At 37.3% G+C, this 23,515-nt stretch overlaps 1 protein-coding gene across 2 annotated transcripts; it reads left to right on the plus strand.

The window, feature by feature from the left end:
- The first annotated feature begins 1,702 nt into the window (after positions 1 to 1,702).
- On the plus strand, positions 1,703 to 23,068 carry LOC112524704 (myosin-11-like). 2 transcript variants are annotated; one of them, XM_025134657.1, is made up of 36 exons: positions 1,703 to 1,795; positions 1,890 to 2,035; positions 2,127 to 2,283; positions 2,409 to 2,467; positions 2,724 to 2,883; positions 2,995 to 3,144; positions 3,223 to 3,359; positions 3,442 to 3,588; positions 3,679 to 3,780; positions 4,299 to 4,356; positions 4,440 to 4,541; positions 5,712 to 5,749; positions 5,974 to 6,100; positions 6,175 to 6,345; positions 6,538 to 6,669; positions 6,762 to 6,871; positions 6,999 to 7,062; positions 7,602 to 7,779; positions 7,915 to 8,120; positions 8,204 to 8,323; positions 8,615 to 8,713; positions 8,922 to 9,143; positions 18,267 to 18,385; positions 18,943 to 19,054; positions 19,142 to 19,189; positions 19,301 to 19,552; positions 19,639 to 19,797; positions 19,888 to 20,112; positions 20,193 to 20,333; positions 20,455 to 20,525; positions 20,641 to 20,740; positions 20,806 to 20,862; positions 20,950 to 21,006; positions 21,091 to 21,171; positions 21,247 to 21,326; positions 22,730 to 23,068. In XM_025134657.1, exons 1-36 carry the CDS (start codon positions 1,718 to 1,720, stop codon positions 22,857 to 22,859), a joined length of 4,395 nt encoding a protein of 1,464 aa, XP_024990425.1. In that variant the 5' UTR covers positions 1,703 to 1,717; the 3' UTR covers positions 22,860 to 23,068. The 2 variants fall into 2 exon arrangements, with proteins under 2 accessions (XP_024990425.1, XP_024990426.1); XM_025134658.1 differs by lacking the exon at positions 19,142 to 19,189 and having other exon boundaries at positions 19,301 to 19,558; positions 19,648 to 19,797.
- The last annotated feature ends 447 nt before the right edge of the window (positions 23,069 to 23,515 follow it).

The following is a 23,515-nucleotide window of genomic DNA, read 5'->3' on the forward strand; positions in this document are numbered from 1 at the left end:
TCTTTTATAGATTATAAATGACTATATGTGTATGCGTAAGTAGTTAATTATTTCAGTGGTAGTTTCATAATGGTAAAACTACGTTACTATAAATAGAGACCCTTTCAAAAGAGTGACATCTTTTACAGATATATATTACCAAGTAGTCATTAATTATATTAGTGGTACTTTCATGATGGCAGAAGTGGGAACACAATTCTCTGCCTACCAGGAGCAGGCATAAAAAAGATCAGGTCTCTTTTTTCTTATTTTTTGGAAGAGAGGAAGTAATATACAATTACCCAAACTAGAAGAGTAGATTCTCTACCATTTTAACCATGCATGAAACTGAAACTGTGATAGTTCACAATTTAGTGGTAGTTTTCACTAAAATCATGGTTGAGTCACTCAATTGGCTACAAGATTATGGCATCATGCAAGTACAAGCTAAAGCTAACCATAGAGACTATCTATTCTTTAGCCAAAGATTGTCTGCAAAACTATCGCATGCATGTTGCTACATAGTTTGCTGTCTGCTTGAATGGAACTCATGATGAAAACTGTTATACATGCACATGTACATAAGTGCACACATAATGCATTGACCCACACTTGCCTCCATTTGATGCATCTTACATAGATACATAATTACATTCGGCATGTTAGGCAAATTGCATGCATTCCAGTTTTTTTAATTCAAATGTACCGACTGATTTGTATGACTACAGAGCACTAAGGTGAATATAATAGTAGGCTCTCATGTTTGGGTTGAAGATCCAGTACAAGCATGGATTGATGGGCAGGTCAAAAAGACTAAAGGGAAAGAAGTGGAGATTGAGACTACTGATGGGAAAACGGTTGGTCATTGATATTCTATTTCAAAGCCTATCTTATGATGATGTTTTACGCTTAATATTGCATATGATTTTACCAGTGAGTGACTGATGGCATCCCCATTATGGCCCATCATAAAAGGATATTTGTGCAAAACCATGAAAATAAAAATATCTACTAGACCACCAATATTAATTATACTTGCAAATGCACTCAACTGCTTGGTTACTCTGGTTCTGTCTATGTCCGGTAATGTGTACCATCCAATACTAAACAGCCAAGTTTGGCGTCCTAGTTCTGCCCAAATCAAACAAACTTCTACGCATAAACACACCTGCACAAATCTACCTGCTGCATAAAAGTTTTGCCAATTTAGTGACTTCCTTTGGTAAACCAGCACAATCAGTTGATGTAGAATCAACATTCTACATAGTGTCATAGTGATGATTAGAGATTATAAGGTTGTATGGGTAAAGATGTTTTTGTCACTGACACTTACATTGCAGTAGAATGCAACTTTTTTGAATCATCCCCTCTACCTCCACTCCCTGGTTTTTGGTGTTAAAGCAGATCTTCAGACAACCGAGTAGAAATCTTCTCGTTTTTTAATGGACAAAAAAGACGCTCTTTTTTGCAGTTTGCTTGCAGTGAACGGTAAAAATTATTTTCATTTAAGAAGAAAATTATTGCTCCTTGTCATTATTATAAATAGTGAAGAAAGTAACAGTGTTAATTTCATGATATTCGAAAGCTTTAATGTTATACTAAAGCCCGACTGTTTTATATTTGACTAAATACATGTAGCAGCATGAGATTCATTTTATGGGTTCTCTTTCAGGTTGTTGCTAATTTATCAAAAGTATATCCGAAGGATACGGAAGCTCCTGCTGGCGGTGTTGATGATATGACAAAGCTATCTTATTTGCATGAGCCAGGAGTGTTGCAGAACTTAAGAATCAGATATGAACTTAATGAAATTTATGTACGCTTTCATCTCATGTTATATTCTAAGATTGTCTTGCTTCTGTACAGAGACCTACAACAGATAGATCCTTACTTGTTTCAAACCATGGCAGACTTACACCGGAAACATTTTAATTGCAATCAACCCGTTCCAAAAATTACCTCATTTATATGATGCTCATATGATGCAACAATACAAGGGAGCACCATTTGGAGAACTAAGTCCCCATGTATTCGCAATTGCAGATACCTCTTACAGGTTATTATCATTTCTGTAATGGTAAGTAACAACCTTTTCTTTCTTGGATGCACGGGTGCTCACCATGTAGTTGCGTCTTTACTGGAGTCAGGGCCATGGTCCATGAGGGAAAAAGCAATTCAATTCTGGTGAGTGGTGAAAGTGGAGCAGGTAAAACTGAGACAACCAAAATGCTTATGCGGTTCCTTGCATTTTTGGGTGGCCGAAAAGCTACTGAAGGTCGCACAGTCGAACAGCAAGTCCTTGAAGTATGATATATGACGTATAGTTCTATATTTAAAGAAACTCTCAATTATTCTATATTTTATGTCACTGAACGGGCATATATCATTATATGTATCCTGATAAACTTCTATGACCACTGTGAGTGCAGTCGAATCCAGTTCTTGAAGCATTTGGCAATGCTAAAACTGTTAGAAATAACAACTCGAGGTGACTAGCTTATTCTCATGTAACTTGAGAGGCGATGCTTCCTATTTTAGTTGCCTTTTCATTTATTTGCTAAACTATTATGCAAACCAATAAGAGTTGAGTGGGAGTCTACCATAATAGACACGGCCATATTTACTGTTATTTTAATTTTATGTTCTGTAAATTTGTTATCAGACTGAGTTACCATTCTATTCAATTGTATGCTTCTGCTTGTTGTTTGACATCATTGTCCTCTTTTTATGTGATAATGGTTCAGCCGTTTTGGTAAGTTTGTTGAGATCCAATTTGATAAGCATGGGAGAATATCCGGAGCAGCCATCAGGACTTACCTCTTGGAAAGATCTCGTGTTTGCCAAGTAAATGACCCTGAGCGGAACTATCACTGTTTTTACCTTCTTTGTGCAGCACCACCTGAGGTATCTTCCTGCTACAACTGTATCTGTGATTGAAGTTTCTACATTTTATGAGTAAACTTGACTAGCAAAGTCTTTCTATCGACGTTTGATTAATATGGCATGCACTATTAGGAAGTTGAGAAATATAAGTTGGGAAACCCGCAATCCTTTCACTATCTTAACCAGTCAAAATGCTATGAGCTGGTTGGTGTGAATGACGGACTTGAATATCTTGCCACAAGGAGGGCCATGGACGTTGTTGGAATAAGTAAAGATGACCAGGTATAGTTTCTGTAATTTTGTTTTCCTTTTCTATTCAACCATATGGAAGAGCATAACCTCTCTCTTACTTTCTCATAGGAAGCAATTTTCAGAGTTACTGCTGCTATTCTTCATCTTGGCAATATTGCCTTCGCCAAAGGGAAAGAGGTTGATTCTTCAGTGTTAAAAAATGACACAGCTAAATTTCATCTTAAGATGACAGCTGAACTTCTTAGGTACGATTGGTTTTAAATCCCTAATAGTTTGCAAGTCCTTATTTTTGTTATATATGCTGATAAATTTATGAGCTTGTGTCAGGTGTGATGTTGCTGGCTTGCAAGATGCATTGTGCAAACGTGTGATGATCACTCCTGAAGAAGTTATTAAGAGGAGTCTTGATCCTGTTAGTGCGGCAATCAGCAGGGATGGTTTGGCTAAAACAATATATTCCAGATTATTTGATTGGTATGAAGCACTTAAATTCAGCAGTTCCATCAGAAAGTCCTATCGAGTAAAAACTTCTAGTGTTTAAGATTCCTTTTTCATTATTTTCAGGTTGGTTGACAAAATCAATGTATCAATTGGACAAGATGCTAATTCAAAATGTCTGATTGGCGTCCTTGACATCTATGGTTTTGAGAGCTTTAAGAACAACAGGTGGCATCCAAGCACATATTGTATTCTCTCCGTTCCAAAAAGAAGTGCTACCATTGTGACTTTGAGAAGTCAAGTTGGTTACTTTTTGAGTTAAAATGATCTCAATTGAATTTTTTTGAACGAAAATAGACAAGACATTGAACTTTAAAAAGAGCACCGATTATTGTAAAAAAAGGGGTTGATTAAGTAGCAAAGTTCATATCAATTTTCTATTTGAGAAGTAGTTGGTTTGACGTCAAGGAGTAGACTATTAGCTCTTTTTTGAGAATGTAGTACTGAATGCGGTGGGGGTGGCTCTATTGCCAGAGCAAGTTTAAAAGGTCCTGAACCAGTGTCCATAGGCAAAGCCCAAAGTATTTCTAATAGAGACAGAATTTATCTTTTAATTGCTTTATTTGCTTTTTGAAAACTAGTTGCTTTTGGCAATAGTCCAACTCACCATTCTGATTATAAGTCTACCCTCATCTAGTATCTGAGTTCTTTTTTATCTCAATCTCAATCTCAACATACACATGCAGCTTTGAGCAATTTTGCATTAACTTCACAAATGAGAAACTGCAGCAACACTTTAATCAGGTAATTGTCTAATCTTCTTAATCATTGTTAGCATGAGGTGTTGTTAAAGACTTAGAAAAAAGGTGACATGTTTGAAATTACAGCATGTCTTTAAGATGGAACAAGAAGAATATAAAAAAGAGGCTATCAATTGGAGCTACATTGAATTTGTTGATAACCAAGATGTTCTAGATCTCATTGAAAAGGTATAATCACTTTCAAGTGCATTTAACCCATTCATAGCTAAAAATGATCAGCTTATGTTTTTGTCCCTTCTTGCAATGATTATGAATATGTTATCTTTGTGCTTGTGTATGCGTGCATGAATGGGTACTTATGCACTAAAATATTCAAAATATTGGAAAATATTTAAAAATATCCTGAGACTTATTATTATCCTAATGATTTGTTAATTTGAGTATATATATGTAGTGTATACTTTATACACTCAAACCTTCTAGTATCCCCTAAAGTGTTGGGTAGGAGGTGTGTTTTCTTTTTTGACAGTGAAGAATCAGTAGAAGTTACCAAAGTATAATTTCATTTGCCAAAAGATATTTTAACTGCAATTACTCATTAAAGTGGCGATAAAGGCTTCTAGATTGTCATTTACATCATGGTTAACTCTAAACATTACTGTGTCTTCTAATATCAATTTTTTAATAGTGTGAGATGTGAGTTGATGCATGTTAAACATTGTTCTATGTGTGTTTTTAACTATTTGTTGGTGAGATGAACTAGTCTTTTAGTTTTGTTCTTTTTTGTGAACAGGGACTTTGTGTTTTCTGTTAATTGTTGAGTTTTTAAGTTGCCATGTCTTTGTTTGTTAATTGTTTGTTTTCAGTTACTACATATTCTAGTCTTTTTTTTTTTGAAGTAAAAGAAGCACTAGAATATTATTTTCTCTCTATTAATGCACAACATTATTGTGTGTGTAATGCATGTTGCCTAATTCTGCGCAATCATACAGGAATAGTAATGTTGAAGTCCCATTCCATACACATGCATGACCTCTATGAAGTTAGATCAATTATCAATCATAAAGTGTTTTGTCATCCACTAAAATGAGTAAGATCACAAAATTATATAGTGAAGGGATCATATGGAATGCAAACTGGTGGAAATAAAATGTCCCAACAATTCCAGGGGTACCCTGACCCCCTCAAAACGTTGTTTTCAGTTTTCAATTGCATCATGAATTGGTTTAAGAACAAATTAAGAGGAAATTGTTCTTTGGGTTTCTATGTATGCATAAACTCTATGATATCTACCCACAATTTTCATTCTTTAGTTTATACAGTGGTTTGCCAAATTTGAGTACTGTATTATTCATTATTTCAACTATATAATTACCCTAAATTGTATTTATATTGCAGAAACCTGGTGGTATCATTGCTCTCCTTGATGAAGCTTGGTATAACATACTCCCTGACTTTCAAGTTTTTTATTTCATTCTCAAATACTGCAAGTGGTTGCCAAGAAATGGTTACAAAATTTATATTCCTTCATTACCTTTTTCAATTCTCAGCTAGTGCAGATTCAAGTGATCTTATTTAGAATTCTTTCGCAAGGATGCTATATCTCTAACTATTGTGTAGAACTTTTGTTCTTTTATCTCACCAATGGATCTACTTTCAGCATGTTCCCAAAGTCGACACATGAGACATTCTCAAATAAGCTTTATCAGACTTTCAGAAATCACAAGCGCTTCATCAAGCCCAAGTTGTCACGCACAGATTTCACAATTGCACATTATGCTGGAGAGGTATGTATTTCTAGACAAACTGTGCTTGTAGCTGTTACGCAATTTGCTTGATATAATAGTATTTTGTTTTTTAGGTTCAATATCAATCTGATCAATTTCTTGACAAAAATAAAGATTATGTGGTCCCTGAACACCAAGACTTGTTGAGTGCTTCCAAATGTTCCTTTGTAGCCGGCCTTTTCCCTCCGGTAGCTGAAGAGTCGTCCAAATCTTCTAAATTTTCATCAATAGGTTCCCGTTTCAAGGTATCTTTACTTAAATCATTATCATGTTAGTGTGCTCAGAACTTTGAAAAAGAGAAGAGTAATATGTTAATATGCAATTTTGACCTTCTCAGTTTGACTGTAGAGGATGGCATAATTCTACCCCTCAAAAGAATTGTGAGTTACCTCACTATGCATGTTGGTTTGCTAACATGCAACTCTATGCTGATGCAGCTTCAATTGCAACAACTGATGGAGACACTAAATGCTACAGAACCTCATTACGTTAGATGTGTGAAACCAAACAATAAACTGAAACCTGCCATATTTGAGAACATGAACATCTTGCAACAATTGCGATGTGGTGTGAGTATATTAAATTGTTTTATCATCTATTGTATGCCAAGCGTTGCATCCTTTCTTTTTCCTTTGTATGTGACTAATTATTCTCTTCTTAGGGTGTTTTAGAAGCAATCAGAATCAGTTGTGCTGGTTATCCTACCCGTCGTCCTTTCTTTGAGTTTATAGACAGATTTGGACTTCTTGCACCAGAAGCCTTGGCAGGAAGGTAAGAGTTCTTCTTCACCCTGAAATGCAACAGTGGATGAACTTATGTTGGTTGCTTATCATATTCCATATATCTTCCATGCTTTTCCTGGTCATATCTCTTGATTTGAGTTGTTTTATATCTTTAGTAACTTTGACGAAAAGATGGTATGTGCAAAGATCTTGGAAAAGATGGGGCTCAGCGGCTTTCAGGTAATTACTGAGATCTTTTTCGGTTATAAGGAATAACTACAGTTTCATATGTTGGATACACACTAGATCTTGTAAGTGATATTTTCTAGGCATGCAACATGCTGAGTGGTTACTGTTGCTGAATTGGAACACTTCTGCATGGCTTTGGGAACCCATATTGAGTATGGATATATGTTAAGTTGTGATTTATTTGTCCAATTCGAATTCTAGAATCTAAGGCTACAATCTCTTTGGGTTAGGGTTTAGGTAGATACCTTATTACTCAATATAATTATACCAACTCTTTTTCTTTCTCTGTAACACAACGCATTTGGGATTACACTTATTTATATCTGACTGTCACATAATATATGACTAGCGTCATTGCATATTTTTACTATACATAAGGCTTCGTCATTGTAATTATACCAACTCTTTTTCTTTCTCTGTGGATGTCGTGCACTTTTATGAAATATGAGCCTCGTAGAAGTTTCTTGTTGGTGCTTAAGCTTCAACCTCAACTAATTGAACTCTGGTTGACAGCATATTTTTTTATGCAGATTGGTAAAACGCAGGTATTCTTGAGGGCTGGCCAGATGGCTGAATTAGATGCAAGGAGAGCCCAGGTCCTTGGTGGTGCAGCAGCAATTATTCAAAGGCGGATACGAACCTATATTTCTCACATGCAGTTAAATGCATTGCGCACGAGTACAATTTTCTTACAATCTTACTGTAGACGTGAGCCTCTGGAGTATCCTTTACTTGATCAAATCTTAGATTTTATGGCATCCTTCAACACTAGAATTCATATGTTCTATTTTTCAACTGTTTCTCCAAGCTATAAGCACATAGTAATAACTGATGGACTTTTAGGTAGTTTGGCTTGCAAACAGTATGACAAACTGAAAAGGATCGCAGCTGCTATAAAAATTGAGAAGCACATACGTAAATGGCAAGCTTGGGTAGCCTATAATAGGCTCCGGGTGGCAGTGCTTGTAGTTCAAACATATGTAAGAGCAACGGAGGCTCGTAAGAGATTCAGACACCGGAAGGAAACTATCGCTGCAATTAAAATTCAGGTTAATCTTAAAAAACTGGCACACAATTTTTTCATTTTTGTGTTGTATAAACTGAGCAATTAATATGTCTTCTATCTGATTAGACTCGGTGGCGTTGTCATAAAAATTCTGCATACTATAAAAGACTCAAGAAAGGATCCATAGTTACACAATGCAGATGGAGGGGAAGGGTTGCAAGGAAAGAGCTACGCAAACTTAAAATGGTCAGTTTGGATAAGTATTTGATATCATATTCATAATATTATTTAGTACAAATGTTTAACAATGTGCCTTCCCTGGTTGTAAGGTTTCTCCACTAATGAGGCAGGGTGGTCTTTAATGGACTTCATGAGCTATTTTCTGGGTTGTATTTTTCTTTTATTAATTCTGTAGTTTGAGAAAGAACAAAGTATGGAACAATACAATATCTATAAAAGTACTTCACTTTTGCATCTGATGGTAAGTTACTTCCACATTCATGCCTCTTAGAATTTGATTATAAATGCCAACTGCAGGCTGCACAGGAAACAGGTGCACTTAAAGAAGCAAAAGATAAGCTCGAAAAACAATTGGAGGAACTAACATGGCGTTTACAGCTGGAGAAACGTTTAAGGGTAATATATTGTCATATATCTAATAACGTAAAAATATTACACCTTTTCTTTGAAAAGTCTGTAATGTGGCCTACAATATTATGCGAAGTCCTGAAAGACGACGTGGTTCCCATCCTTAGTGATATGACCCCAAGAATTGTCTGTACCGTAAAACATTATAGTTATGATACCCATATTCTGATGGCTAAGCTTGAGCTCATATCTCCAGATTGACTTGGAAGAAGCAAAAGCACAAGAGGCTATCAAATTTCAAAATTCTCTGGAAGCTATGCAAAAAAAACTTGATGAAGCTACTGCAATGGCAGTTGAGGAAAGAGAGGCAGCCAGAAAAGCTATCGATGAAGCACCCGCAGTTGTTGAGGAAAAAGAGATAGTCGTTGAAGATACTAAGAAAGTTGAATCCCTGACTGCAGAAGTCAATGAATTGAAGGTAAGCCATCTATATGTAGTTTCCTCTTTTATTCTGGTATATCAATTGCAGACTCTTGTTATAATAAAAATAGTTGCTAAGGCATCCAACCTGGTCTTTTCTATTTATGTTTTGGTGATGGAATCATAGGGACCAAGTATAGATTGTGATAGAGACCAAAAGGGTGGGGCAACAAGTAGATTTATTTCTTACATCCAAACAGGTATAAGTTGATGTACGGTGGCGTGTTGAACTGTGTATCAATGCGTGAAACAACATTTTGCAGCTGCAGTGTAAACCTCAAACTGTACATGAGCTCTATTCCGCAATTAATGGAGGAACAGAAAGATGAGAAAAATATATGATAGTGAGACCAAATTGAAAGAAGAACCAAGAATGGACCATTTTCAGTTGGTTTCTATTGAATAACTCATCACCTACTTGATATTTATGCACAAAGTGGAGGAATTAGTTGCTAAGTACCTTCTTATCACAACTAGCTTTAACTGACCAACAAGAGAGAGGATAAACTTATGTATAGGTTCTTTAGCATACTGATAGTCACATTCCTAATTCCTTTAACAATTCTATAGTCATTATACAAAGACTTCATAGCTCCTTCGGCTTCATCATTTGTTTTTCTTTAGGGTGCCATTGTTGGACGCTATTTTTTCTTATCTCGATAGTGATGCTCAAGGCATTTTAGGTTTGATAGGTGCAATTTTTGAAACACTGTTTACTTTTGTAGTTTTTCAAATTTCAATATTTTCTTTTCAAATTGTACTATTCCAAAATTATTTACTTATTCGATTTTTTATTGAACATTAATATATGATTAGTGCAAGGACAGGACTCTGGACGACATAAACCGACTAACCATGCCATCTTAAATCGCAATAGTCTTCCCTATACATCTGAGAGTACCTTTAAGTCTGGCTATAAGACTGGCAAATGAGTCACTTGGGTCATTTTAACAGAGAACATACCGTTTGCAACCAATATCCTTTTAGAATAAATCGGCAAAAATAAAAACAATAGGGTAAACGATCAAGAACCTATTCACTTGAGAATCGTGTAAGAGATCACTTTCCGAATTGATATTTCGACCCTATGCCTGGGTTACACGAAATTCAATATGAGATAAGATTCAAGAGAGCACTTTCGTTTTTAGGCACAAAACGAGGGCCAACTAGCTGGAGAGTATATAGCATTGTTCAAAATCCCGTATTCATAAACATAAGCATAAAATATATTTATACTCGTAAAAATAACCGAAATGATAATCATGGCTCAATTTTAGGAGTAGTGGACAATTATAAAACTGCACATTAAAAGTAGTGGACAGTTATAAAAACTGCTCATTAATAGTAGTGGATAGTTACAAAACTGCTCTAACCGTTCCTGACATGAAGCCAGAGGCAAGACCAACCAAAGCCCCTCTGGTCTCAACTAGAGCTTTTGGTCTTAACTACATGAAACAAGGCCAGCCAGAGCCCGTCTGGTCTAACCAACTTAACAACTAGAGGCAAGGAACCAGAGCTCTGGCCTCATCAACCAGAGCTTATGGTCTTCACAACCAAAATTAAGGCGAATCAGAGCCGCTCTGGTCCTTCTGATCAGGTTTTCCACTACATTGCCAGGGGCACCGCCCGTTAACTCCCACTGGGGTTATACTCGTCTTATAACAAGTGTGCACTCCGCACCTCCTAACTTGTATTAGAACACAGTATAAAACCCCCTTTCGATGTTATTTCCAATTACACTTAAATGACCTGGTGACACTAAAATCACTAACAATCCTCCCCCTTTTTAGTGTAACCCATGAAATAACACTTCAAAAAATGAACAAACCAAACCTGCACATAAATGAAAATATCGAATCGACTGAATTTCCATGTTAGTATTTTACACATTTCAAATATTCGAGAATCAAGGTGTCCTGAGGATTGAACCCATCAATCCATTTGAATGCCTGAAGATAAAATACATACAAGTTTAGAGTACTCGTCTAACAAAATCAAATGACACTATTATAAAGTCGTGTGTCCTAATCCTCTCATGATTGTATAAAGGGCCAAGTTGAAGTGCGGCTACACTTCACGATCACATAGGTAATTCCTTTATTCATGTATCTACTTACATTTTATCAAATGAATTATTAAGAATAAATTCAACCTTTCAACTATAGGTCCGAACGCACTAACCTGGGATGATATCAAACATGTGTTCCAAATCCAAAAGTGTGAGCTTTCCACATTGAATTCAGCCTCTAATGCCATATTAAGAGGCGAATTGGATATCTCACCATTAGGGATTTAAATAGACTTTAAACCCATCCCACTCACCGACTTGTGCACTAAATCCCTGGCCAACCTCTTCGTGAGATGGTCCGCTAAATTATGTTGCGACCTTACAAACTCCATCGAGATCACACCATTCATGATTAATTCTCTAATCATGCTATGTCTAAGACCAAAGTGGCCACACTATCACAATGGATAGAAATAGGTGCAATCAGCTTTGAACACAATGGAATCTCATAAACTAAGTTTCTTAGCCATTCTGCTTTCTTACCGTCCGCGGCTAACAAAACAAACTCATATTCCATCGTTGAGTTTGTGATGCAAGTTTGCTTCTTGGATGCCCATGAAATGGCACCTCCCACGAGCAAAAATACCAAACCACTTGTAGAAGAGTGATCCTCTACATTGGATATTCAACTTGCGTCCGAATATCCTTGTAATACCGAAGGATATCCAAGATAACACAAACCATAATCCATATTTCATTTTAAATACTTAAATACTCGCTGAATTGCTTGCCAATGTTGAGCACTAGGATTACTAGTATACCGGCTCAACCTTCCAACGACATAAGCAATGTCGGGTCGGGTGCTTGTCATGGCGTACATTAAGCAACCTATAGCTTGTGAGTATTCTAATTGTGAAATAGTCATGCCTTTATTAGGCATCAATTTCATACTTGGATCCATAGGAGTGCTCACGAGTGAACAATCATTATAATTGAACCTCTTGGAATTTTCTCAATATAATGTGATTGTGTCATCGCAATCCCTTTATTCACCCGCTTAATCCTTATACCATGGATCACCTCAGCCTCCGCCATGTTCTTCATGGAAAACCTTGATGACAACAAATTTTTGGTCTCATCAACTTGATGTTGATCCGTACCAAATATCAACATGTCGTCTACATAGAGACAAATGATCACACCGGCACCGGAAGATTTAAACCGACTATATACACATTTGTCGGATTGGTTTAGGGTAAAACCACTTGACAAAATTACCTCATTAAACTTTTGATGCCATTGTTTAGGGGCTTGCTTCAGCCCGTACAATGATTTTACAAGTTTACATACTTTATGCTCATTACACATGATAAAACCTTCCGGTTGTTTCATGTAAACTTCCTCGTCAAGATCACCATTTACGAAGGCCGTTTTGACATCCATTTGATGGATAGTCAGATTTTGGATAGCCGCCAGGGCAATCAACAACCTGATGGTAGACGCCAGGGCAATCAACAGCCTAATGGTAGATATACGAGCTACCGGTGCATATGTATCAAAATAGTTGATACCGGGTTTTTGCCTAAACCCTTGTATGACCAACCGGGCTTTGAACTTGTCAATGGTCCCATCTACCTCATCTTCTTCTTAAATATCCATTTGCAACCTAAAGGTTGTGAACCTGGTGGCAAATCCGACGATACCCAAGTATTGTTTTCTAAAATCGACGACATTTCGTCATCAATGGCCTCTTTCCAAAAGGCAACATCCCGGGATTCCATGGCCTCTTTGAAGGTCTTAGGATCATCCTCAACATGATAACAATAAGAATATTGCAGCCCCACTTCGTCCCTCGAACCCTCAACCAAATACAATTGAAAGTCGGGACCAAATTTTTCCGCAACTCGGCCTCTTTTGCTTTTCTGGGGCTGCTGTGTTTCTGGGGATGAAACATCATCCAAAGTTTCTGGATTTTCCATCTCACTGCTGCTAGGAAGCAGGTCTTTAGGCCTTTGAATCGAAGAAAAACACAGCTCATCGAAAATAGCATCGCGCGACTTTATTACGGTGTTTATCGACACTGAACCATTGGGTTCTATTACATAGAACCTGTAGGCCTTGGAATTTTGTGCATAACCAATAAATATCTATTCCTTTTCCCCCAAAGTTTTCCTCTTGGGTTTGAGTAGTTTTACAACAGCCCCCAAACCCGAAAATAACTCAAATTTGGAGCCTTTTTGAACTAAAGCTCATACGGGGCTGTTTTGTTCCTTTTATTTGGAACTCTATTTAATACATAACAACCCGCTAACATGGCTTCTCCCTGAAAACCCGAGTAAGAAAGCATCGAGTTCAAAGGTCAAAAGTACCAGGAGGTCTCAGGTTCAAATCCAATGAGGAATAAAAATTCCCTTGTGGCCACGGAGGTTCAAATGCGGTGACTCCGGGCTATCTGCAAAGCAGGTGGTCGCCTTGGGATTAGTCAGCTCGCATAATGGGTTGGATATCCAGGTTAATCAAAAAAAAAAGCATCGAGTTAACCATTTCCTTTAAAACTCGATTTTTTCTTTCGGCTACACCATTTTGTTGTGGTGTGTAAGGAGCCGTCATCACATGGATAATTCCAATGGATTGAAAGTATTGGGTCCATATATTTCCCTCCTCTATCCATTCTAAGACTTTTAATTGAATTGCTTAATTGCAATTCCACTTCAATTTTGTATATTTTAAACTTTTCCAAAGCTTCGTCTTTGGAATGCAATAAATACACATAGAAAAACTGACTTGAATCTTCAATAAAAGTAACAACATACTTATTATTTCCTAATGAGGGAGTAGAGTGGAAATCGCGTAGCTCACTGTGAATCAAATCCAAAACACCCGAATTTCTATGCACATTCGGAAAAGGTTGTTTTGTAATTTTTGTAAGCATACAAGTCTTACATTTTTCAGCACTAATGTTAAAAGCTGGAATTAATCCATCTTTAGACATTTCATGCATTTTCCTAAAGTTCATGTGACCTAATACGGCATGCCAAAGCATAGAAACATTCGACTTGCAAGTAGAGGTCATAAAAAGGAAATTATCACAGGATGCCACAATATTTAAACGAAATAAACGATCGCATAAATAACCAAATCCGATAAAACTACCATTCTTGGATAGGCTATACCTATCCGATTCAATAACTTGTCTATAGCCTAGAGAGTTCAACATACTACTCGAAACAAGGTTCTTTCGAACCTTCGGGACATACAAAACATCAAATAAAGAATTTTTTTTCCGGAAGTAAATTCTAAATTAATAACACCACGCCCAACAATCGGCTTCACCGACTCATCTCCCATCTGCAAGTAGGACCCGTCATCAACCGGTTCAAGCTTCTCGAACCAAGACTTGTCCTTGCAAACATGGGTAGTCGCCTCCGAATCAATCCACCAAGAGTTTTCATCCTCCTGTATATCACAAATTTATGGAATTAGTGAAATATAATTCTGGACAGAATCATCAAGATCATTTACAAACTGATCTCCGGGTGGTCCTTGGTCCTTAGACCCACCACCACTGCTATCACTAGTTCCTGCACTGTTTTTGTTGAGCTTCACACAACAATCACGCTTCATATGGCCAATTGTTTGACATCTCCAAAACCAACTCTTTAGGTTTCTTGTTGGCTTTGTATGGCCTTCATGCTTGCGTTTTTTATCTTTTCCTTTGTGGTTTTGTCCAGATCTTTTCTCTTCCACAACATGGACAGCGGGCTATCCAACTTCAGATTTTCCGTGGTTCTTGTCACTTTCTTGCACACGAAGGGATTCTTCTATGCGCAAATGACTTCCTAACTGAACCAGGGTCATCTCCTCCTTTTGATGTTTCAACGTATGCTTGAAGTCCTTCCATGAAGGGGGAAGTTTGTCAATTACATTTGACACCACAATGGATTCGTCCATATTCATCTCGTGAAGTGTAAATTGACCAAGAATACGTAACAATTCATTATATTGTTCCATAACAGGCCTTGAATCTACCATCTTGTAGTTATTGAAATCGCTTACCACGAACTTCTTACTCGAAGCATCTTTAGCGATATGCTTCAACTCAAGTGAATCCCACAACTCCCTAGCACTATCAGCATTCTGGTAGATATCAAATAAAGCATCAGACATACCGTTCAAAATATGACCCCTACAGATGTAGTCATCGTTCTCCCACTTGCTTCTCCTCCTCGTATGATCCAAAGTCTCGTCCTCCATCACTTCGGCATTGGGGTACTCGGCACATAAACGACTTTCAGAGTCGTAAGCAGAAAATGCATCTTCTTCTGCCAGCGCCTAAAATCGACTCCTTCAAACTTCTCCGGCTTTCCGATCCTCGAGGTCATCTCTTTCATAGAATCGGCCATGATCGACATTTAAAATATCAATTCGATTGTTAGAATAAATCAACAAAAATAAAAACAATAGGGTAAACGATCAAGAACCGGATCACTTGAGAATCGTGTAAGAGATCACTTTCCGAATTGATATTTCGACCCTATGCCTGGGTTACACGAAATTCAATATGGGATAAGACTCAAGAGAGCACTTCCATTTTTAGGCACAAAACGAGAGTCAACTAGCTGGAGAGTATATAGGATTGTTCAAAATCCCGTGTTCATAAACGTAAGCATAAAAGATATTTATACTCATAAAAATAACCGAAATGATATCATGGCTCAATTTTAGTAGTAGTAGACAGTCATAAAACTGCACATTAAAAGTAGTGGACAGTTACAAAAACTGCTCATTAATAGTAGTGGACAGTTATAAAACTGCTTGAACCGTTCCAGACATGAAGCCAGAGGCAAGACCAACCAGAGCCCCTTGGGTCTTAACAACCAAAAGCAAGGCCAACCAGAGCCCCTTTGGTCTAACCAACTTAACAACCAGAGGGAAGGAACTAGAGCTCTGGTCTCACCAACCAAAGCTTCTGGTCTTCACAACCAGAAGTAAGGCGAATCAGAGCCTCTGGTCCTTCTAATCAGGTTTTCCATTACATTGCAAGGGGCCCTGCCCCTTAACTCCCACCGAGGTCATACTCGTCTTATAACAAGTGTGCACTCCGCACCTCCTAACTTGTATTAGAACACAATATAAAACCCCCCTTAGAACTCGATGTTACTTCCAATTACACTTAAATGGCCTGGTGACACTAAAATCACCAACATATCCCCTTTCCAACTAGAAGACCAGCAAGATCTCATGTCACATTAGCCTTGCAAACAAATACATATTCTCATGCATTTCTTTATGCCATTCTTGCTCCGCACATATCAAAGAAGCTAAGATAAAGGTACGCTGATCTGAATATAAGTCCGCATAAGAAATATGATCATAAATACAGTAACCAAAATGAAATAGGGTTAGCAACACAACTTCATTTTTTCTCTTCGTTGGGCAATTGGAACTTAATTTGACTTGTTAGGAAGCTGAATCGACCACTAGTGTTGTTAAAAAGCTTGTACTAAGAGTAAGATGTTAGGATGTGCAAGGATAGAGACATCTGGACCACATGATTTTTCACTATGATGAGTAGGAAAATATGTCTCATAATAGTCTTCCCGATGCGTCTGAGAGGCAAATGATTCAGTTGGGTTCATTTTAACACAGAAGACCCATTTGCAATCAATAAGATGCATTCTAGCGGGAAGATTAACAAGATCCCATGTTCGATCAGACTTAAGGGCATGCATTTCCTTATGTATTGCTTAACATCATTCTGAGGACCTGAATGCTCCTAAGCCTCAGCCACAAGTCGGAGAAGCTAAGACGAAGGCATGGTGATTAGAAGATAGGTTAGCATAAGACACAAGTCGGAGAAGGCGAGAGAAAAATGGACTAAAAATTAGGCTGGCACAAGTCGGAGAAGGCGAGAACAAAATATCTTTATCCCCTGTCATATGATCTGAAGCAATGGTATTGATAATCTTTCATGGTGAAAAAACATTTGCGCAAGTGGATTACCTAATTGCACCATGGATGCTTTCAGAGTAGCATGTTCCTCAGAAGCACGATACGACTTTATTGGCTTCAGTTCTTCATTGAGTTGGGGGCTGATGTAAAAGCAATGTGCGCTCCACTAACTGAACCATGCTGTAATCAAGGCATGGCCACTTTAGATGCCTTCTGTTTGTGACAAATCTTTTTGTCCAGCATCTCTAGCTCTATCAGTGTCTTTTTAAGATGTTCTCCTAGCACCTCCGCGGCAAGATCCTCTACTAAACCATGTTTCTCTTTTGCCAAGTAGTCCACAGGGTCCATGCAAAGTACTCTCTCCGCATAGATCGGGGTAAATTTCAGGCCTTTTGGTCCACGGGTGTAGCTTCTATGGAATTGATAGCACTTAGACCTGATATGAGGCATGGAGTCTAAGTGAATTACCACTGGGTCATCCCCTTGGGGTTGGTTTTATTTGTTGATGAGACCCTTCATGTTTTCGGTAGTTGAAGAAGAGAAGGTTGCATTTGATTGCATGCAAAATTTATATGCATTTAGAGCAAGTTCTCTTACAATATTATTGAGGAGATTGACGTCTTCTGTATGATTTTAGGAATCATTTATTGAATATCCTCTGCTTCAACCTCCCTTGTAGTCACTAAATACTTGCTCTTTTCATTGCTTAGTAATTGATGATCAAATATGCTGCTAGACATCTCTGTGTGTGTGAGCAGCAAGGAATCAAAATTTTGTCACATGTCTCTCTAATGAGCCTATATCAAATGGAAGTGGTGAAATTAGGGAAAAGGGGTTTACTGGAAATATTGTAGCTTTTATTTAAAATTGTTCACCTGAAGGATAAAACTATGGAAATGAATAGCAGCAGCTGAAGAATATGTAGTATATGGATTTCTTTACTCCTTATATTATATGAATTACCCAATTATTCATGCATATCCATCATGATCATTCCCTTGCTGTGTTGATGAACTTGATTGGTCTTTCTGTAGGCTAATCAATTTCGTTTTGACTAACAGGACTTCCACAGGGTGTAATTCTAGCGAATATTTGTGTTAAGCTTTTGAAATTATATTTAAATTTATTGGTTGATGTTTTACCTCTTTTTTGCCTATGCAGGCCTTGTGGCAGTCAGAAAAGCAGCGTGCTGATGATCTTGAAGAACTTAGTGAAGAAAGACGAAAGAAGTTGGAAGAAACAGAAAAGAAAGTTGTTCAACTACAGGAATCTATGAGCAGGTTGGCAGACACAAACTCCGAGTTTTTCATCTTGACTAAGTTTTCAGTTTCTATAAACTACATTTAACATGTTCTTGTTACATTCTGAAGTCCAACATGAGTGATGTGTCCCATAAATTGCTTAGCTAATTGTTACAACGACTTTGTATAATTCTTCCAGAACACCTGAACTTTAAATTTTACATTTATTTTTGTTTTTGGAGGTATGTGTTGTACCCTGGTGGTCAAATATTCAATATAGTAGGTTGTGGTACAAGGGGCTAATGCACTAGTACATGTGGGTAATTCAGGGGTTTGATGCTGCTGAAATGGCTCTTTACGTACTCTCGTTTAGTCCAAGTTAGTCTAAATCCTGACATCCCATGAGTTTGCATCAGTCTAGTATCGCATCAAGACATGTATCAGGCTGTAATTTCTGAGATCATTCATGAAAATATCGAAGTGATAATGTTTTCATAAGTACGTGTGTTTGTGTTCATCTCATTATCTGAAAGATGGAAAGGACTGCATCTTATATTCCATTAGATTTGTTCGTTGAACTTCTTTATTCTATCCAGGCTCGAAGAGAAGCTAAACAACTTAGAATCAGAGAACAAAGTCTTCCGCCAACAAGCGGTGTCCATGGCACCGAACAAGTTCCTCTCAGGCCGTTCTAGATCTATTATTCAGGTATTTTCGCAATTTTTTTTGTTAAAAAAATTGGCATATAACAACACTTGTGTGCTTCGTGATTGTTTGATCTTGAACTCTTTGCAGAGGAATGACAGTAGTAGTCATCTAACTGGAGATACAAAGTCATCTCTGGTATTGTTTCTCTTGACCTTGATGCTAAAAAGTTACAGCAATGTGGTCGCTGAATTATATCTTTCACTCTCAGCTATTAATTACATGTTTCATTGTTTGTGTATGTATTAGGATCATAGCCCTTCAATGAACCAAAGGGATCTTGCAGAAATAGATGACAAACCACAAAAATCACTTAATGAGAAACAGATGGAGAATCAGGAGTTGCTTATCCGATGCATTGCACAACATCTAGGCTTTGCAGGGAACAGACCTATAGCAGCCTGTATCATTTACAAATGCCTTCTTCAATGGAGATCTTTTGAAGTTGAGAAAACAACTGTTTTTGACCGTATCATTCAGACTATAGGCAATGCAATAGAGGTTCCAGCCATTTCCCAATAATCTTAATTCTTGTTCTTTTATCAATATTTTGTACTAACTCTTCTTTATATTTTATTTAATTAAAGAAAACCCAGGATAACAACGATGTATTGGCCTACTGGTTGTCCAATGCCTCTACTCTTTTGCTTCTACTCCAGCGCACGCTGAAAGCAAGTGGTGCAGCATCTGGAACAGTTCCGCCGCGTCGTCGATCGTCAGCTGCTCTTTTTGGGAGGATGACTTCTGTAATTTCATAAATTTTATTTTAATGTTTGGAATGTGATCCAAAGCTTTATTGCTGTTGTTGCTTAACGGTCTTCCTTTTTTCTCGTTAGAGTTTCCGTGGAAGTCCTCTAGCAGCCGAGCTTTCCTTTGCGAATGGTCCCTTTGCGAATAGTGGCCTGAGTAGTAGCGGAGTAGTAGGCGTTAGCAAAGTGGAAGCCAAGTATCCAGCTTTGGTTTTTAAGCAGCAACTTACAGCATATGTTGAAAAGATATATGGAATGATTCGAGATAATTTAAAGAAAGAGATATCTCCATTGCTGGGGATGTGTATTCAGGTAATTTGATCAGTTTCACTTCTAATGTCGGTTTTTTATGTTAGAAATTAGCATGTACTAATTGGTATGCTGAATGAAAGGCACCAAGAATTTCCCGAGCGAGCCTAGTGAAGGGATCATCGCGTTCAGTTTCTAATACAGCTCAGCAAACACTGATTTCTCACTGGCAAGGAATTGTGAAGAGTCTCGGAAGTTTCTTGAACATTTTTAAAACAAATCATGTTAGTGGAACTTCAGTTTTTATCGATCTTCTATTCTTTGTTCTTCATATTCCTACTAACTTCAAAATGTAAGTTTGTTAACTTTTACCCATACATGTCTGGTTTCGTAAAATATTATTAGGTACCGCCAGTTTTGGTCCGTAAAGTTTTCTCACAAATATTTTCATTCATCAACGTTCAACTTTTTAACAGGTTTACCCTCTTTTTCTTGGAGCATACTTCTCTGATGTCAATACCCACATGCAAGATATGATTTTTCTTTTCCTTTTTTTCTTTTCCTTTTTTTCTTTTCTACTTCATGATGCAGCCTACTTTTGAGGCGTGAATGCTGTTCGTTCAGTAATGGTGAATATGTCAAAGCAGGACTGGCTGAACTAGAACACTGGTGTTTCAATGCAACTGATGAGGTATTTCTGGAGTAACACTTTCCGTATTGTTTTGTACTTGTACTTGCTAAACAAAAGAAGTGCAGTATGCAGGTTCAGCTTGGGATGAACTGAAGCATATACGTCAGGCTATTAGTTTTCTGGTTAATTCTCTTCCTAAATCATATTAAGCCTTCTGTTCGGTTCATTCTGGTTTTGAGAAGTCAATAATTGTATGAAATCTGTTTCAGGTTTTGCATCAAAAGTCAAAGAAAACCCTGGATGAAATAAGTCATGACCTCTGCCCAGTGAGTCATATATATTGTTGTAATTACTTCTACCATTACATCTGTCTCTGGGATAAAATAGATATTCAAAAAATTTGTCAACAGGTTCTTAGCATACAGCAGTTGTATCGGATCAGTACAATGTACTGGGATGACAAGTATGGCACACACAGTGTCTCCTCAGAAGTAAGTTTCTATCTAGCTATGTGATTACTTTGAGTCATTTTCTTAAGAGCATATGCCTTAAATTCCATCATTTAGGTTATATCCGTCATGAGGGATTCGATGACTGAAGAAAATAATGTCGTAAGCAATACTTTTCTGTTGGATGATGATTCCAGGTTAGTTACTTTCTGATATGTAGTCAGGTTATTCTTTTAAAGGGAGGTTCAGGCGAAACCCCAAAAAAATGAAAAAAAGGAAAAAACCCTAATAACCGCTCATTTGTATAGTATACACATGTGCATACAAGTAACTGAAGATGTTTCCTGGTCACCGTAACTTACAATTACTTGTATGCACATGTGCATACCTTACAGATGAACAGTTACTAGAGTGTTCCTCAATTTTTCCTTTTCTTGGGGGTTTCCTCTAAACCTGGCCCTATTATTTTGTTCCCTCAAGTAGGATACTTAGGTTTAATGCCTGTTCGTCTAAGAGAATAACAATTTTCCTAGGCAAATTATAAGCATTGACAAGGTTCCAGTTTCTGCTAAAAGGATGTTGCTTATGCATGAAAAATATCAATGGAAGTGTGATCATAAAAATGACAATTTTTTAGGAATCCTTGTTTCTCATAAAGGGGAGGGGGATGAAATAACCAATCCCCAGTTTTGATCTATTTGATATTTCTATCAAAGTGTTCAAGATAGGGAATAGAATACATCTACTCTACCCTCTAACGTAGAATTCAGAAGGAATGGTATATGAAGGAGTCTGGTTTTCCTAGTTCAGCTAAAAGTAGGAACATTGTTTTGTTGGGACTCTTGAAATTGTTGAACTCTTCCTTTTGATAAGAAATGTCTGACTAGTGGTCACATGTCTAACATAGGGCCTGTTTGTTTGCAGCTTAATGAGCTTAACAGGACTCACAGCTTATTCGGTCAGCTATACATAACTTTTTGGTAGTGGCTTAATGATATAGAAAATGGCTTATTCAGTAAGCTTCTAGGGGGAGTTTTATGCAGAAAACCAAGTTTTTTTCCAAATATGCCCTTTCCAATTAAAAAACATGCTCATTCCATCCATGAAAAAACCCCACCCAAACAAAAACCTTCGCAGTTTATACAAATAGACTAATCCATTCCAACAGCTTTATCCATACAGGACTTAATGGAAAACCAACCAAACAACCCCATACCCTTTGATGATGATAAGAAATACGGGAAAAAAATATGGGCCAAAATCAACACCGTAAATAATTTATAATCTAGGAAGTTGGGATCCCTCGTCGAATACCCAAGTTGTTAACCATGACTTGGCACATAAAGCACAGCTAACCTAAGCGGGGGGGCAGGATCAATGACCCAAGGTTTGGGAACCAAGGAACAGACACATGGTGGACTTTTGAAGGAATTGTTTGACTACTACACATATCTAGAATATCTTTCAGTAAATGTTAAACAGATCAATCTTATGAACTAAAATAAATGCAATCAATAAGTATTTGTTACGATAATCTATGAGAAATATGTGATTCTAATAGAAATCTCAGACATTGATGTTGGTGATGTTTTGTATGCAGCATTCCGTTTTCAGTTGATGATATATCAAAATCAATGGATCAAATAGAAATCTCAGACATTGAGCCTCCACCTCTAATTCGTGAGAACTCAGGATTCAGCTTTCTGTTGCCACGTATCGAGAATCACTGACAGATCTTGCTGGTTGATGGTTCTTAGTCAGACGGCCCTTTTAGGCTGTAATTGGCCACATCTCTGCACCGATGTTTGTTCTGAAGAAATGATGCCATTTGTTAATGGTTTTGGAGACACCATTGAGCTACATTTGCTCGCAGTTTCTCAATATTTTGTTACTTGATAGTATGTTGTACAAATAGCAGTCTTTTTGGCCACGTATGTCTTTTACGTCAGACGAAAAGGTACATATGAATACAAGCACATGTTGTTATAGCTGGGGATAATTGCACAATGGGCATCTTATCTCCAGACCCCACCTTTATATGCCCTTTGTGAACTTTTGTCATCGATATCATTTATGAGGTATTTTTTCATAACCATGAAAAGATCGACTCTTTAACATAGGTGTAATGTTGTTACGACTGTTGACTAGTATGTATTGATGCTACCGTTGTGGATTGAACTTATATTGGTACAAATTGAATGGCACATACAGGGGACGTTTGGTTTGACGGAATGTTGTTAGAGATTTGGAATCTTTGATGTGTTCGATTTGTAGGACTTGGAATGGACTTAAATTCCATATTTTATAGATAAATTTATAAAAACAAATCATAAATAATTATAGTTTAGTTTTTATTAATTGATTAATACAAAATGAATGTTTTAAA

The sequence above is a fragment of the Cynara cardunculus genome (assembly GCF_001531365.2).
Source record: "Cynara cardunculus var. scolymus isolate 2C chromosome LG 13, CcrdV1, whole genome shotgun sequence".
NCBI lineage: Eukaryota > Viridiplantae > Streptophyta > Magnoliopsida > Asterales > Asteraceae > Cynara > Cynara cardunculus.